This window comes from Notamacropus eugenii, chromosome 3 (assembly GCF_028372415.1).
Source record: "Notamacropus eugenii isolate mMacEug1 chromosome 3, mMacEug1.pri_v2, whole genome shotgun sequence".
NCBI lineage: Eukaryota > Metazoa > Chordata > Mammalia > Diprotodontia > Macropodidae > Notamacropus > Notamacropus eugenii.
The window spans coordinates 257,542,100-257,560,875 of NC_092874.1; the positions used below are offsets into that span (position 1 = coordinate 257,542,100).

At 36.9% G+C, this 18,776-nt stretch overlaps 1 protein-coding gene across 6 annotated transcripts in view; it reads left to right on the top strand.

The window, feature by feature from the left end:
* NAV3 (neuron navigator 3) overlaps positions 1–18,776 on the top strand; it is a 1,098,252-nt gene that overhangs the window by 881,413 nt on the left and 198,063 nt on the right. For all 6 annotated transcript variants that reach the window (XM_072655445.1, XM_072655444.1, XM_072655443.1 and 3 more), the window contains one exon: positions 16,368–16,476. In XM_072655445.1, the coding sequence (XP_072511546.1) occupies positions 16,368–16,476 (109 nt within the window). The remainder of the gene's footprint in view (positions 1–16,367; positions 16,477–18,776) is intronic.

Sequence of the window (18,776 nt, forward strand, 5' to 3'; positions counted from 1 at the left end):
GTACTACATGTTTCCATTTTTCTTTTGCACTTGGCATTGCTGGGAGCAGGAAGGGGCAAGATGATCCTTTTAGTCCAAACCCTGAATTTTATAGATGAGAAAACTAAGGACCAGGAAAATTAAGCCATTTTCCCAAGGGCAGGATATTTGCTGAAGTGGTCTGTATCAGAGGCAGAATTTCATATTTCATCTTACGTTTTAGTCTTAATTGCATTAGATTATTCCAGTGTAAGAATGTCCCACAATTTATTTACCTGTTCTGCTATTGATTGCGGGCACCTAAGTGGTACCATGGATGGAGTTGCCAGGCCTGGAGTGAGGAAGGCTCTTCTTACTCTGTTCAAATCTCTCCTCATACACTGACTAGCTGTGTGACCCTAAGTTAAGTCACTTAACCCTGCTTACCTCAGTTTCTTCATCTGTAAAATGATGGCAAACTACTCCATTATCTTTGCCAAGAAAAACCCAAATGGGGTCACTAAGAGGTGGACATGACTGAAAAGGACTGAATTAAAACTACTGGTATTATTATTTCAATCACATAAAACAGTTCTATGAAAAATCTTTGAATAGAAAATCCTTTTAAAAATGTTTTTGCTAATATATTCAGGGCCCAATCTACCTTTAAGATTTATGTTAATCCTTCCGCTTGTGATAATGTTAACTGAACTTGTAGGACATGTTTTATTCTCAGCTTATATATTCTCATGACCCTTGCCAACAAGAAAGTTAAACCCTTGAGAGCCCATCTCCTTCTATCAAGACTTAAAGATCCTTCTAAGTACAAGGAAGTGGACTTTTAAAAGTATTCAGTCCACTGAAGGTTGTTGTTTTTTTAAGATTTATTTTCCCATAATTCATTGCCTTTGTTTTGAATGTATATTATTAGACATTACTAATACCTTTAACATTTGCTCAACAAGATTGTTTAACATTTATCTAGACTTTATATTCAACTGCAGAATGTTGACATGAATTCAACATCCATAGTCCTGACATTTCATAAAGAAATATTATTTAAACAGTCAGGCTGGGCCAGAAAATCACTTTAAGAAAGATAACTTGAATTCAACTGAGAGATAAACATGAATTTATGTCTTGAACTTATAGAACTTTGTGCTCACTTTAAGTGATAAGTAAGTATGACTAACATGAGACATCCAGAAATTGTTCATTGGCCACTTTTTTCCTTGAGTGTTCAAAAAAAAGGTCCATAATTCAAAATATCCATCTCTGCTCCTTCATATTTACATTCATGTTTCAAAAATCACTTAACACTGATCTGTGTTGTGTTCCTCCACAGCCTAAGCATGCTGATCTTCAGATCATGATGTAGTGTCTGGGCTTTCTGCAGTACTTTAGCTTGAGGTCAGTTTAACGGTGATATATTCAATATTAAACTGTTGGATGAATATAGTTCTCCTCTTTGGAAAGAATATGGCCTTTCGCTCCCTTATGATCCATTTATTAGGTGAATGAGAGAGCTACAGGGTGGGCAGTATGGGAAGAATATCTAGGCCTACATTAAAATAGTTTAAATGTGCCTGTAACCAGCACTGCTCCCTCCCCTCCCCAATTCTCCCCTCTCACTTTGAGTAAATGCATGATCAAAGAGCTGCTTCAAGTTAACTCTCAACTGACAGCACTACCAGACCAGGAGCTTTGTGATTTTGTGTGTGTATAGTCATTGCCACCATATCTAAGGTATGTGAGTGTCCTTCTCATAAAGACAGATAAAGTCCATTGGACTAGCTCTAAATCTGAAAAAAAAAATAGATTTAAATGTGGCTAGCAAATCACTTAATCAACCAGAGTTTTTTAAATGCCTGCCTTCTGTCAGGCTTTGGACTTGATGTGAAGGAGACATATAATGAATGAAAATATCTCTTTTCTCAAAGAGCTCACATCCTAATAGTGAAAACAATAAGCAAATGTATAAGTATATACAGTTATAAAATCATCCAATCAAAGAAACATATATGAAGCCATTAATTATATAAATGCAATATTTAAGCTATTAATATAATTATATATGTGAGAAAGATGGAGAGAGGAAGTGGAGAGACAGACAGACAGACATGGACATAAAGAAAGTGAGACAGAGATTGGGAAAAAGAGAGAGGTTGTAGAGAGAGAGAAGGAAGGAGAGTCCAGACAAAATATTTCATTGATATAGGAAACTTCAAGTGATGCAGTCCCCTCTACCACAGCAGGTTAACAACTTCTTTCCAGTTTTATTTCAAAGTTTTTGTCACAGGCAGAACTTAAATCCAATTCCTCCTGAATTGAAGGCTGACCTTCTATCTACTATATGACATGGAAGATGGATACAACTTTTAATCCTGTTAATTTAGAAGCAGTGGGGGTGGAGGGAAGCAGACAGATTAAGAGCTACCTTGGTGTTCCTGGAAGGTAAAAGGACTGAATGAAGCCTCTAGAAAGTCTTACAGATACTCTACAGAGGATCAGTGGGAACAGGCGAATAAAAGTCTTCAGTTTGCTATCAGACAACTTACTAGAACTGTGACCATTGGCAAGTCACTTAGCTGCTCTCTACATCAGTTTCCTCCACTATAAAATGGGGATAATATCTACCTCCTATGGTTGTTGTGAGGATCAAATGAGATAAGATTTGTAAAGCACCTAGCATGGTACCTGGCTCACAGAAGGCGCTTATTAAAATGCATGTTTCCTTCCTACGCTATTGGAATGAGTACTTAGATAGATACAATTGTGTATCTACTGAAGTATCAGCCTATAGGATAAAATGAAAGTTTTTTTCTTTACTTGCAGTGGCCTGATGACCCTGTGTTTTACTGTATAATTTATAAAGAAGTAACATGCAGATATTTCTAAATTAAATTTATTATGGAAATGCTATTTTTCTTCCATGTAAAAATAAAATAAATAAAAATTTTAAAAAGGAATTAACAAAGAAGGAAAGTGTTGATGCTAAAAATCTTCCAAAGATTTTTCATAAGCTGTTTAGTATCTTAGTGGTTTTGTATCCTACTGTTCAACCTTCTTAGTACAGATAGACAAGCAGTAGGATGAGTAAAAGAAACAAACCTTTAACAAGATAACAAAGCATGATGATCAGGATCCACAATTCCTTTGTAGAACTCTGCCACACAGGCTGGTTTGTGTCTACTAACTGGTGTCCTTGTATAACTCTAGTTAAAGCCTATTGCCCACCTTTAAAATGGGCATCTCATTCCCTGTGTCTGTCCTTCTACTCAGATTCCTTTGTGCCCAGGTTGTATTCCTTCCTCCCCTCCATCTTTTAGAATCCCTTTTTCCTTTCAATGATAAATTTAAGTGCCATCTTCTACCTAAGTTCCCAGTTTCTGATGCTATCTCTGTGAAATTTCCTTGCAATTGGAGAGGGTGGTGGTGGTAACATATTTGGATACATATAGTTATGTTGCTATCATTTATTTCCCCACCAGTAGAATGAAGATTATTGAGAAGGACTATATCCCTAGTACTTAGTGCAGTACCTGGCATGTGATAGGTGATTAATAAAAAAATGTTGATTGGTTGATCTAGTTGTATTTCTGCCTTGAAAGGAAGTAGGATGCTTAATAAACTTTTTAGAACACTTGGAAATCACATTTAATAGACTTTAGTAGAAATTTAAAGCCTAACCTAATAGGTTTTTTTTTTCCTTTGAGGTTGTATTTGTGAGTATGTGTGTGTGTATATATATATATATATATATATATATATATATATATATATATATATATATATATACACACACATGTACATATATGTGTGTATGTATCTATGCACGCAATCTTAAAGAAAAATAGACATTGAACCTAAAAAATGAGGCCAGGAAACTGCTAAATATTTCTTCATCTTCCCTTTTAATACTAAGAAGACATTCTATTAGACAGAGGATTCCCAGAAACTGTTCCTCAACACTTGTCTCCTTAATTAGCTGTCAGGGTGAACATATAACCCAATGTTTATCCTCTCTCTGATGTTTGAGTTCAAAAGTTTCCCTCAGGTCCAGATTATTGGAACTATTTCAGGGAACACAAGAAAGAGTGATCCTTTTAAAAAAATCAGTACTTATATTTGGAGTTTTTTTTTTTGTCATGTTTGTGAAAAGTGTTTCTCTCCCCTCTCCATCTTCCCCTGGAGAAATGCTAAATTCTAAAAGTCGTATTGTGATATTTCTATTTTAATAGCATCATTTATGCTAGACAGAACTTTGCTGTGCACCTGAAATTATATTGCTTTTGGATAAAGTCAGAATTAAAAAAAAAATTGTAACGTACATCCCCCTCCCCTTTTCCCCAGAAGGTAGAATGATGTCTTATATTTTATTTTTCTTCTTCAATGATAGATCGGTGTACTCCTAAATGGAACGAGTATTTGAATTTGTTCTTAAAAAAAAAAAATAAGTGGAGCATTTCCCTTTAAAATGGTGTCTGCCAGCAGGTGGAGAGTGTCACGCTCCTGGTTTTAGTTTCTTACCCTCTCAGATTTTATTTGTGTTCCTACGGCACCAACCTTAACACTGAAGAGGCAGACCTGCTTGCTTCAGCTGCCGGCAGCTCCAGGGAATTACTCTGTCAGTCTTCACTTAGGGAATGGATGTGTGTGGAGGGGTGTGAGGAGAGTGCTGGGCGTTGGGGGAGTGGGGGGTGGCTGGTTGTCTCCTTGTTCAGCAGGGTTAATATTAGCGCATCTCATGCAGGCTCTGTCGTGCTTTGAAACCTGTGGCATTCCAAACTGGACAGCACCTTCCGCCTTCTCTCTTTTAATTTACCAGGATGCTCGCTGCCATGGCAGCCAGTAGCAGCATCCACTGCGGTAGCAAGGAAGAGTCATAGATCTGGAAATGCAGGTTGAATACTAAAATGCAGGCAGGCTTGTGCAGAGAGGTTGGTTGCTTCCGTGCTTAATTTCAGCTCTTATTGAGCTCTGACGTGGGGGCTGGACTTCACAGCACTGTGTCAGCTTATCTAGAGTAAAGCAGTGTGGACGCGGCTCTGTCTTCAGCTAATGAGAATTAAAAAAAAAAAAAAAAAAAAAAAAAAAAGCACTGAGCATCACTTGGAGTCTACTACAGTGCAGTCTCGAAGGCAGAAGCTAGAGAAGGAAATGTGGGCCTGGCGTTCGAAGCAGACCAGTGATTGGATGCAGAAGGGAAAGAAGATTACTTTTATGTTGGGGCATGGTGTTTGATCAACTCCTTTCTGCTTCTGAGAAATCCCAGCCAAAATGGTTGTAAGTACTGCAGACTGATTTTAAAGGAAGGAAGTGGGTGAACCCGAAAAGCAGGATAAATGTGGGCAAAGGACTTTGTGGCTGGCTTTATCTGTGACATCGAATGTGGAACCCAGAGCCTTGGTTTTTATTACAAACATGGGCTGTCTACATAGCACATGTTGATCAGAACATGAAGGGTCAATTAGAATTTTAGTAACTGGAGATCATATAATGTGAATTTTGATTAAAGAAGGTGAAGCAAGATATCTGAGGCAACATGCACCGGCCAGCCGAACTCTCCGTATTTAAGGGCAAGGGTACTAGAAGTGGAGCCTGTCTTCAGAAGCAAAAGTCACTGACCAATCTTTCCTTCACCAGTGAAAGTGAGAGGAGACCCAATGTGCGCAAATCGAATTGGTTTGGAAACGCTGCAAGAGCCAGCCAGAGAGAGTCACACTATGAAGGGAGAAACCCGCTCTCTCGGTTTCTCTCTAGGTCAGTTCAGTCGCTCTATCACACCAGTAGCTCAGGGGCCTGGAACCTCGAAACCCTTCTGCCTACTGGTGGCAAGGCAGGTGGTAAGGGACCAGAGGGCTGGTCTGCCCAAAAAGACTTTGATGGAGACAGTGATGAAGGCAGCAGGTCCGAAGATGACCTTGGTTCTTCTAAGCCCAACAGTAGCAGTAAAAGCTGGACAGAAGATGAGGAGGAAAGTTGCTTGCGTGAAGGGACTGCACATCTGGATGAAGATGTTATACTTACTATGCTGGGTGACCTAGAACAAGCGCTTTATTCTGACATATTGGGTAAGTTCCATTGGGTTTGATACAGAATTAAATAACTACCAATTGTGTCAATGGATATTTTCATTATCCTGGTTTCTATAGTTGGTAGACTACACAGAGGCAGTTTTTTTTAAAATTTGTAAGCCTATGTAGATTTGAATATTTTGCATATTTCTTATCTGTCTCAGTTTTTGCTTTAGAAAGGTGAGAAATGAGAATTAGAATTTAAGTTTATTTTGAGAATGCAAATAATGACAGTCTGTCTTAGCTGAGATCCACCATGTATTTTCAACAGTTTAAATTAAATGCTACCAGTTAATTCATAAATATTTATTTCAACATTCATATTTCCCCCCTTAAAATTTTGTGCAGAAAGCATGCAGCTTCTTGCCTATAGTAGGCGCTCTTCATGGATTGGGACATGGAAGAGGGGGGACTTCACTGATTTTTATTTACTCGGGTTGTAAACGTGGCCTCTCTTTGCTACTCCTTCATTGGCTTTTTCTTTCTTGGAAGCAATTAATCTATAAAGATGGTGCTTAAATGAGATTATAGATGCAGTGCCTCTCAAAGGTAACCACTGTAATATGTAGAAATTTTTTCATTCCTTCTATTTGTACCATAAACTCCTAGCACAGGGCTTGACAGAGTAAAACATTAAATATTTCTTGATCGATTGATTAGAATGTAAAACAATAGATATCTGTTGTCCCCACCCATAGGTGTCCTATTTTTTTTTCATTAGCTCACCTCCCTAGATTACCCCTATCTCTTCTACTTCTAACACTAACAGGTACCGGTAACACATTTGTGAAAGCAGATATCAATTTTGTCAGCTTCATTCTATGTCTTTCACAATTTGACAGCAAATGTTCCCTAGTGGGCACATTTAAGACATTTTGAACAATTATGTGGATGAGTGGTTGTGCTGTGTTCAGACTTTTTAAACTAGGTCAGTCTAGTGCACTCCTGATTCAGTAGTAAATTCTGATATCAAGGTTGTTGATTTAGGGCACAGTTCATAGCCTGGGGTGCAAAAATCACCAAAGAGTGGATGAATAGATTTCAGGGCATCTGTGAATTTGTATGAGAAAAATCACATTCTTATTTTCACCAAGCTCTGACTGAAAGCATTTCCAACAATTATTTATAAAATATTCTGAGAAAGGGTCCATAGGTTTCACCAGATTGCCAAAGGGGACTCTGGCACAAACAAGTTGAAGACTCTCTTCTATAGTGTCTGATTGATTAAAAATCATTTGCAGGTGTGCCATTTCTACTTTGACAGTGCCCCAACTCAGTGTAATAGAGCACAAAATCTGTTTTGAAAGAAATTAATACTAAATTTAGAAGTCTTTGCAGGGAAGCATATTGGCATGATAAATTTATTTCCTCTGAATCCATATTTGTAAAAATTTATAAATGTTTGAAGCACACTTTCATTAAAAGCTGTTTTGAAAAAAGATGAGCCCACCTGGCCAATGATTCTTACTTTCATATGCAGGCATGGGGTCACGAATGTCTGTTTTTGATATTCCCTGTAGCTTCCATTTACTTATACGAGCCCTTATTTAGGGAAATATCTGAAACCTTCTGAAATGGAATCAGGGAGAACCAGTGTTATCAAGGAAAAAAAAAAATGCTTGTTGCTCAGTTTTTTAAGTCTGTATGCCTTAAAGGGGCTTCACTTCCATAGATGTCTGAATGGCTGAGACTAGTTTAAATCGAAATTGACCAGGGCTTTCAGTCAGCTGAAGTTTGACTCATCGGCATTTTACTCTGTGTGGGTATGCTGCTTTTAATAAACTGTGTAGTAGGTAGAAGAGTGCTATTTAGCTTAAGGACCAGAGAGCTGTTCTTAATTCATACCCTTCATCCCTTTTGCTTTGAAGATATGGGAACAAACTATATTGATCTTTTCTTGCCAAGTGGCAGGGATTTTTATTTTTATTTTGTTGTCGTTATTTTGGGTTTTACATTTTCTTGTTCTTGGTCCTTGGAATTTGTCGGGAGTTTTACTAGATGTTAAGTGGAATCCTATCATCTGACAGTTTTTGTCAATTGCCCTATGGGAATGATAGCAAGCTGTTGGTGGGTGTGCATATGACAAATTGTTCCTTGTGTTCTTTGCATAATTATTCTGGAGAATTACTATCAAGGGGGAACTTCCAAATATGGTTGTGTACATGTTAAGACTTTTAAAGCCTGTTTACTCCAGGTACACACTTTTTGTCATTTTTTTTTCCCACAGAAGATAGGTTGAATTTCTGAGAAAGCAATCAAATCCCACTGAGGAAATGGAAGAATTTATGCAAAGGATGATAACTATAATGGCAATGGTGATGGAGGATGAATCATACCAAGAACCATTTCCTAATAAATCTGCTTTCATGTCAAGATTATTCAAAATTTATAAAACTGTCAAAAATTCCAGTAAATATACCATGTGTTCAATAGAGCTATAGGTCTGATTCAAAATGGCCTCATACTAGTTAGTCTTTTAAAGTTTTCTTTCAGCCCAAATACTTTATTCCAACATGAGTAATACAAGCTACTTATCAAGTTTGGTCTGTTTTTTAGCTAGAGAGAAGTAGGATTTTTGGGGGTGTTTTAAAAAAGCTGTTAGCAATTTTTTTTTTCACAGCCTTCTGGAGTAGACAGATATGCTTTAAAAATCTTATAAATGACTGTAGGGATCTATAACATTGGACATAAGACTAGGATTATTTCCCAAAATACAGTATGCTGTGACAACTAAGATAATAGCACATTTTATGTTCATGTGTATAGGTAATGATATTCTGTGATCCAGGGTTCATGTTTATAATTCTTCTTTCTGTTGGAAGATGACAATGCTTGTAAAATTAATTAACATTTACACAATGAAGACTTAGAAGAAGAATGGATAAACATGTTGATGGCATGGTCTGCCAACAGGATGAAACTCTGCTAAATTTAGAAAAAAAATTGTGATGGTTTACACTGGCAACCAAAGCAAACAAAACAACCTTACAAGTGAACCCAAGTAGTTTGGTCATTATATAACTAATACTCAAAAATAAACTTGTAATCAAAATATTACTTTAACTAATACTATTATATAGTTTATCTATAAGCATATGTAATATAGCATATGAGCATCCATACATATATACACACACACACATACATACATGTATATATGTATATATATATACATATATATATATATACACACACATACATTTGTGTGTATGTGTACATATGTATGTATACAACTAGGTGGCTCAGTGGATGGAGTGCTAGGCCTGGAGTCACAAAGGCCTGAGTTCAAATTAAGCCTTGGACACTCATTAACTGTGTGACCCTGGATAAGTCACTTAATGTCTGTTTGTTGTGATCCACTGGTGAAGGAAATGGCAAACCACTTCAGCAACTTTGCCAAGAAAACCCCATATTGGTTCACAAAGAGTTTGACATAGTTGAACAACTGAACAACATCAGTGAAGAACTAGCATTATCACTGTAAACTATGTTTACAATGTGTTTTTCCCAGTTAACTTTCATTTTATGTTTTAAAATCAGAATGTGATGAATTACAAAATTATTTCTTCTGAATACATTAAAATTTTCCGTTGTAATGAATTTCCAAGTTTCCTTTAGACATTGTGGAGATGTAAATTTAACATACCTAATACAGCTGGTAATTTGGGGGACCTTTTAATAAGCTTTCAAGTGTCTTTTAAAAAGTCAATAATACATTTTTTTTAACTTAAATCCAAATTCTATCACTCCTGCAAGATTATGCGTGAATTGAACAATTTATAGTACTTCCCTTCATAAGTGCTGACAGAAAATATGTGCTTACCATTCCTAAGACCCAATTCATGTGATTGTCATGACTGGAACACTGATGTGTAGACGTTATGATGAGGAAAATCAATGGAGAAATGGGAAGAAATCAAAAGAATGAAAGGCTCATAGCCTTGAATGGGAGAAGCTAACAAAGGACTCAGTGAGAGAAAGAGTTAAAGATGCCTGTTGAATTGTAAAAAGAAATTAAAAGGGAGATAAAAGTGGATGTTCAAAAAAGACAGTACAAATAGCATCACTGGAAATACTATTACATTCTTGAGTTTGATGGGAAGACAAAACACCATCACTAAGTGGTTCAAATAAACCCAGGCATGGGGAAATGAGATTGATATTTAGTTAGTGAGCAAGCTTTTCGGGTGGCAGAAATGTCTGAATGTAGCTTAGGAATCCAGAGAGCAGAATGGACCTGATTTACTCTGGGAACAGAGACCTTCAAGTTTAATTACTTTTCAAGGACTATGTTAAGTATGGCCTCCTCGTTTCCTAACTTAGAAACCCTTTAAGTCCTTGTCTCTTTGTTTTTCGTTTCCCTTGATCAAGGTTTGAACATGATCTCTCCATTTTCTCCTGCAATTCTAACTGATACTCCTTTATTGGTGGTGTCATCTTTCTCCACGTCTGTCTCAATATTTCCCTCCTAAATCAAAGAATTTATGTGTTCTACAAAACTTTCTCTATCTGAAGACACACACACTCACACACACACACACACATACACACACATCACACACAAATAATAGAATCACTGATAGCCTTTTCTCAGTTGGCATGCCAATATTGTCTTTTTCAAAAGCCCCTCCTCCTCCTCACATTTTGGGAAGGAAGGACTGAAGGAGAATGGGAGAGGGGACAACCAAGGTTCCTGAATTGTTCTGAGATCTTTCTGTGTATCTCAAATCAGGTCACACATGTCAAACTACCAAGAATTTTTTAAGCACCTATTATGTGTCAAGTACTATATGCTAAGTGCTAGTGACACTTTGTCTTTACAAAGGCAATCCCTGCCTGCAAGAAGCCTGTGTTCTAATGGGAGAGACAGCATGCAACAACTATATATGAAGAAGATATATAAAGTATAACTTGTCTCCCTTTCTCAGCCTCTGTCTTTCTCTGTCTTCCCTCCCTTCCTCTTTCCCTCCTTTTCTTCTTTTAAAATGTGAGTCTTCTGTGGGCAGGGATGTAGATGGAACTGTAGTCCAGTGGGCAGAACTCTAAAGACAGAAGAATTGGATTTCTAGCTCTACTACTACTACATGACCATGCATAAATGATTTGTTTTTTGGGTCTCATTTTCTTCATCTGTAAATTGGGGAATGGGGTAAATTAGAATAAGTCATATCTGAGAAAGAGTAATATATTTGGAGTCAAAGATTCCAGTTTCAAATCTTGACTACTGTTTTCTACTTGTGTGACTTTAGGCAATGAGTTTATCTTTCTTGAACCTCAGTTTCCTCATGTGTTAAAATGAAGGGGTTATACTAGGTTATTTCACAGGATTCTTTTAGCTCTAAGTCTATGATTTGTAAGTTTCCTTCCAGATTTAAATGATAGATTATAATTTCTTGATAGCAAGAAACATGTTTTAACTAGCTTTATATTTCACTACATTTCTACCCCGTGGTATCTGCTTAATATTTTTTTAATCTTATCATTTTATTACATCACTATCCAATTATTCTTAGTGTATTTCTAGTTTACCCTTGATTTCTGAAAAATTTCTCAGTCTTTTAGTCAATTGAACCATTAAACACAAGCTTTTAGGTTTTGTGTCCTTTTTTTTTTTTTTTTTTTTGCAAAAATGCCTGGACAGATTCTTCTGGTCCAAAATAATTGAGCCTCTCTCACTAAACTGCTATGCCATTGTGTAAGAGTCACTGCAGATAGTAATTTCAAATCCAGATTTCTTTGTATTAATTCTAATTATAACCTAAGAACTGTAATCAGATCTATGTCCATTGCATTTTTTCCCACAACCTTGAGTTTCTCCTCTTATTTTGATACTAGTGTTTAACAAACATTAACTGGTTTTAATGTTAACATTTTAATGGTGCCATTGACAAACTAAAACCACCCAGAGGAGTAAAACAGTATCTTCTGTGAGTCTGAACTCCTCAATCATTGTCTTTCTTTCTACCATTCAATCTTTATTAATTGGTTCCTTCCTTGCTGCCAACAGATAAGCTAAGATCTCTCCCAAACTTAAAAATCCTTCACTTAACTCTGCCATACATTCAAGCTGTTTTCCTGTATCATATCTCCTCTTCACTGCCAAACTCCTAGATAAACTCATCTACCCAAAGTGTCTCCTCTATTTCGTGGGCCATCTAGTTCTCAACTTGTAATCTGGATATTGACATCACAAACAATTTCTTCCCAGAACTTCTTTCTGGGTCCCCTTATTTTTTCTCTCTGCACATTCTCATTGTTTTCATCTCCTCCTGATCTATAATCTCTCCCTCTCCCTCTGCCGATATCTTTATCTATGTTTGGCTTCTGGTGAGCTCCACCTGGTACTCAACATATCCAAAATAAAACTCACATCCCCTTCCTGCCAAATATACCCCAAAGCTCCTTATTCACATCTCCTACCTATTTATTTTTCCATAGGATATTCCCTAGTCTTGAAATCCTGTCCGTTCTCCCCTCTTTTTCTTGGAATCTTTTTGGCTGCTAAACAGGCAGCTATGTGACACAGTCGATAGACTACTAGGCATGGAGTCAGGAAGACTCATCTTCCTGAGTCCAAATCTGGCCTCAGACACTTATTAGCTGTGTGACCCTCAGCAAGTCACTTACCAGTGATAAATCTCATGTGTTAAACCCCAGTTTCCTCATGTGTAAAATGATTTGGAAAAGGAAATGGTAACCACTCTAGTATCTTTGCCAAGAAAACCCCAAATGAGGTCATGAAAAGTCAGACATGACTGAAAAAATGACTAAACGATAACAATAACAATGAATGTTGATATATGGAAATATTTATTCCCTTCTCATTTCTTTCCCTTCCACTTTTTATCTCAATACAACTTTCTACCTGGGACTATGTAACAGAGAAACAGGCTTTCTTGAGAAAGTATGTGCCTTCTGTTACCAGAAATGATCAAGAAAGGATTGAATTATGAGTGTTATAGGAATTTTTAATATAATCCTCATCATTAAGAAGAATTTATTAATTGCCTTTACTCATTCCTCAGGGGGATAGGGCTCCTTTCTCCCTGACAAAGGAGAGAAACTGGGAAGGGAATTTGCATGAGGGCACTGTCTCAGACAGAAAGGAATTCTGCTCACTCACTAAACCTCCTTCCATTGCCTGCTCATTTCATATCTTGCTTGGTGGAAGGAATTGCCTTATTCTTCCTTGATTTTACAGATATATCTATAAACCTTTTTAGTTCAATTCAGGCCCCTTGCTGGTAGCCCCAGTGATTAGAAAAAAAAAATGTTTCTTTTTCCCTCTTTATATTCAGTCAGTCATATCTGCCTTCCATCTCCCAGAGACACACAATGAATGATATCTTAGAGGAAACTTTTTTCTTTGTTGAGATGGAGGGGACTAGGGGGGAGGGGGCGGAACGACCAGTGACAAATATAGAAAGTGAATAAAAATACACAAGTGAATAAAAACAAGAGTGCTGAATGAGAGTCAGAGCTAAGATGAGAAAGTAAAAAAGATCACCAATTTTGTTCCTAGCAGCAAAGTTAGCTTGAACCATTCTCTATAAACTCTGTGTATCTTCTACATAGTGAAGCTGTATGTTGTTGGGTGCTATGTGGAACCTCTAGTGGCTTTAATAGTGGCTCAGGGTTGGGATGCCAGGGTGGCTTCTTTCCCTTCCTCTTTTGTTGTCTCATGATTGGCCCCCACCTCACATTCTCCTCTCAAGGTGCTTACTCACTTCTCCCTTTTTTTGAGATCTCAGCTTTATCCTTATTTTAGGGTAAAAATGAGAGGAGACTCCCTTTTCAGGCACAATCATAGTACCTATGGTCCTTGAATGAGAATGCACTGAGGATTTCTGTTCTCTTCTGTAGGCAGTCATCTCAACTGTGCTCTGATTCCGTAGATTGATACATGACATTATCTACATAATACATGACTGCACATAATGCATTACTATACATGACTGTGTACTTGTCTATTACACATCAATCGTGCAGCATGCCCTGTGGAAAGATAACTAAAACATACACTTAGCAGGCTCCCTCCTTAAGTCTAAGTTAAAAACAAAATAAAACAAAACTGTCTTCTCTGTTGCCTTGTTCCCTTTTTTCTTTTTCTAGTAGACACTGATTTTTTTCCAATTATTTGTAAAGGCAATTTTAACATTCATTTTGATATAAAATTTTGAGTTCCAAATGTTCTCCCTCCCTCCCTTCCTACCCTCCTTCTTAAGATGGTAAGTGATTTAATATAGATTGTAGATGTCATTGCCCTATTTTCTGTAATCACCGTTTACCCACCATTTTTCCATTTCAAAAATATAATAATTCTCTTTCTCCTATAAAATAATAGCATGCATTTGTGCATTGCTTTAAAGTTTGCAAAGTACTTTGGGTATGTTATCTCATTTTATCATCATTCCTTGGCAGGAAAATTCCATTATTATCCCCATTTTACAGATGAGGAAACTGAAGCAGAGGTTGAGTGACGGGCTTCACTTCATACAGTATGTGTTCGAGACAGGATTTGAACACAGTCTTCCTGACTCTAGATCCAGTGGTCATATTGCTTCGCAACTTGAGCGGTTCTCTTACAAAGCTGTTGATTCTGTTACAAAGATCCATAACTTTGAATTGAATGGTTAGAGAGACACACACATACTATGAACAGAAGTTCTTAACCTGGGGACTATGAAATCTTTCTTTCCTTCCTTCCTCTATCTACATGTACACACATACACATACATATGTACATATTTATATATATGCATATAGCTGTCATATATAATATATAATGAGGTCTATATATAGTATATATATGTATATATTTATATATTACAGTTGCACTAAAGAACATATAGAGTGTATAAGGAGCAACTAGGTGACAGTGGAAAGAATGCTGGGCCTGGAGTCAGAAAGACTCTTCTTCAGGAGTTCAAATGTGACCTTAGGCACTTACTAGCTATGCGACCCTGGGCAAGTCACTTAACTCTTTTTACCTCAGTTTCCTCATTTATAAAGTGAGTTGGAGAAGGAAATGGCAAACCACTCCAGTATCTTTGCCAAGAAAAGCCCAGATGGGATCACAAAGAATCAGATGGTACTGAAACAACTGAATGACATGCAGTGTGTGTGTGTGTGTGTGTGTGTATGTGAATATAACTGGTGTCCTTTGTACTTTTCTATATTTTATGCATTTAAGAGCACAATCCTGAGAAAGGATCTTATAGACTTTGCCCCTCTGGAAAAGAGATCCATGTAAAACAAATAAACCAAACAAAGTAACAGAACAAAATAAACAAAAGGTCAAGAAACCTTGGACCAGAGTATCATACCTTGGCAGCTTTAAACCCTTATAAACTCTAGTCAGGAAGGTCAGGGAGTGCCCGAAGTTATGAAGGTTAGTTTTTCCACTTTGCTAGTTTTTTTTTTCCTCTTTGGTAGGAGGTGAATCTAGGTGAATAAAGGACTTAGTTGCTGCCTCTCTCCAGGACAGGACCAAGAAACAGGCATGTTTGTGCATCTGTCTAGAGCCATAAGTAGTAATCAACAGAGAGAGTACTGAACCTGGAATCTGGAAGATCTGAGGTCAGATGAGTTCAAATCTAGCCTTAGATACTTGCTAAATACATTACCCTGGGCTCATCACTTAACCTCTGTGGACTTCAGTCTCCTCAACTGTTAAATATGGATAATAATAACACCTGCTTTCCAGGTTACTATAAAGATCAAGTGACATAATATTTCTACAGTTCTTTCATAGTGCCTGGCCCATAGTAGGTCCTATAGAAATGACATTATTATTAACGAGCATTTATTAAGTGCCTACTAGGTACCAGATAATGTGGCACTTGTTCCCCGAAGCTAAAACCTAAGTTGCTAAGAAATACCAGTTTATCTCTGGTGTCTTTCATGTGATTTCAGTTAGGTTATCACTGATACAATTACGCCCCAAATCCCTAGAGGTTGGTTTGCAAATTCTGTTCAGCAACATGTTACCTTTAGATGGCAATCACAAACCGTGAGGTGGTAGAGTGATCTATGCTTAAAGTTCTAAATCTGTGTAATATTCTTCTAGGGGTGAAGATGGTTTCCAAGCAAAAACATGTTCTTTTGTGACTAACTGCAGACAAATGAATACCATTGCTATTTTACTACATTTTATTTCCATTCATGTTTAACTTACAGCCTCTGGCTTACAACCTCCTGTTGTTTTGATTTCCTTTTCTCTTTGCTTAATTTTCAAAAAAGATGCAGATGAAAAAGATAAATGTAACTCTTTGAGAAGGGTATTATGTTATTTGTAGAGATCTTAATTTAATTTAATTTTTTTTCCTCTAGGGGAAGATCCAGAGACAAGAAGAATGAGAACAGTGAAAAACATAGCAGATCTGAGGCAGAATTTAGAAGAGACAATGTCGAGTCTTCGGGGGACTCAGATAAGCCACAGGTGTTATTCAGTTCTACAATAATGTGGGCAAACCAAATATTCAATTGACTTCAAAAAAAATCCTTTGTGTGTTAGAAAATGTAATCTGTAAGCAGAGTGTAGCAGTGTATTTCATTAATCGAGAAAAGTAAGCAATACTGCAAGGGTAAATAACACTTTTGCTATTTTTCATAAGACATCTTGCTATCAGAATATGTGAAGGATCTGTAATTTTGTTGTTGTTGGGTGGAAACTGTCTCCACCAACACCCAGTCCTCTGTGCACTATCTCCATTGTCTCTACACAACTTTTATTCTTTAAAAAATAATTTTTAGATGAGGCATACCTTTCATTAGGTCAGTTAAGTAGCACAGAAGATAGAGTATTGGACCTAGAGTCAGGATGACTCATCTTTCTGAGTTCAAATGACCTCAGACACTAGCTGCGTGACCCTAGGCAAGTCATTTAGCCTTGTTTGCATCTGTTTCTTCACCTGTAAAATGAGCTAGAGAGAAGGTAATGGCAAACTCTCCAAGGTCTTTGCAATAAAACTCTAAAGGTCATGGGGAGTCAGACACGACTGAAACAACGCAATAATGACAACAACATTGTAAGTTGTACATCCTCATGTCAAATCACATTTCTTAATGTGAATATTTTCTTAGAAAACTACAAACTCTGTCATTTAATGGAAGCCTGGCTTGTCTTAAGCTACTACATAGATCAGGTTTGGGAATGGAACAAAAACAGACACTTGTTGCCTGTCCAATACTTAATAAAAAGATGTTTACATAGATATAACATGAAAAAAGACACTCAGAAAGATAAAAAACAGTGCTTTATGGAGATACAACTTGTCTCCCCTCCATAAGGAGATATATGTTATTAGTATGGTATATTGGGTCAGATTGGATGACTTGCCCAATAGTGATCTTTCACATCCAAAGGACACTGCTCTTTTTGTAATATTAGTTAGTGGGAAAGCCATGCCAGTGACTAAAGCCTCTGGATCAATCAAGTCTTAGAGATAGGTTCCTCATCTTTTAAGAGAAAAAAGCAAAACCTGAGAAAGAAACCAAGAATGAACAGTTTAGCTTACATAGTAAAGACCTTAGTAGAAATTTCTCTTATCATACCAACAGTGTAGTTCTGATACTTCACCATCTGCTTTTGTCTGTTGTTAGCCTACTTTAGGGTCATAAGAGGAACTTCAAAGAGTGAGTTAATGTTTTCTTGGGACACTCCTTCTCTCCAGAAGATAAGAAATTAATTCATTCAATTCTCTTTTAAAGAGAGAGATTAATTTAAAAATGTTATCTCTTAAATTATCTTAGATTTCAATATCTTGTTAGGAAAATATCACACAACAGAGTCACAAATAAAGGTCATGCAATTGAGACTTTGGATGCACAAAGCTAAAGAGAACAGCAAATATATAAAATATGCATCTATTATCACAAGCATGCCAAGCTGCTTGGGTTGGAGATGGAATTTATCAGATGCAAAATTAACTGTTTACAATGTTGTAAAGTTTGACTCTCCTTGTATTTCAGATTTTTATAATACATTTGTCAGCTATTTCCCCAATTCTGTCCAAACTCCTGTAGAAATGTCTCATGCCATCTGCCTTCTGGAGAATCTTACCTGTTGCTAGCCCCATCTTTAGAAAATGTCTAAAGCACCATTGTCATTGGTTGCAGCTGAAGTGGATGTATACGGGTAGTCATATCAACTACATGTATTACTATACAGAGCTTGCCACAGAACAGTTCTGAGCTATTCACCCAGGGACTCCTAGCTTAAGGTCTTAGAGCTTGGAAAGAAAGTAAAACAGTATAATATTGAATCCAAGAAGAAATTGTAGACTTTCTGGGAGAAGACAGAGCTAAAATTATTTAACACTTGTGCCTTTCTTTCCTGGTTTGGATAGTCATATTAAGATTTAAAATCTAAAAAAAAATAGCCACTAAAATGTGGTATTAACTAGGAATCAGCATAAAATTTTACCTCTTCCACGTACTACCTGTGTGATTTTGAACAAGTTCTTGACCACCCTAGTCTAATTTCTTCATCAGTAAAATGAAGGTATTGGGTGAAATGACCTTAATGCTCCCTTCCAGACCTGATTCAATGACACTATGAATACCATTTAAGTCCCATAATAAGCAGAAGTATTCTGCTGTATATTCAGTGATTAGACAAGGGATATGTCCCTTTTCCGAGCCATACCAATCTCAGTTCAGAGAGTCTCATCACCGACTTGTTCACAAGGTGCTAAATTTTTCAACCAGAGAACCTCTGCTATTTTATTATGGAGTTAC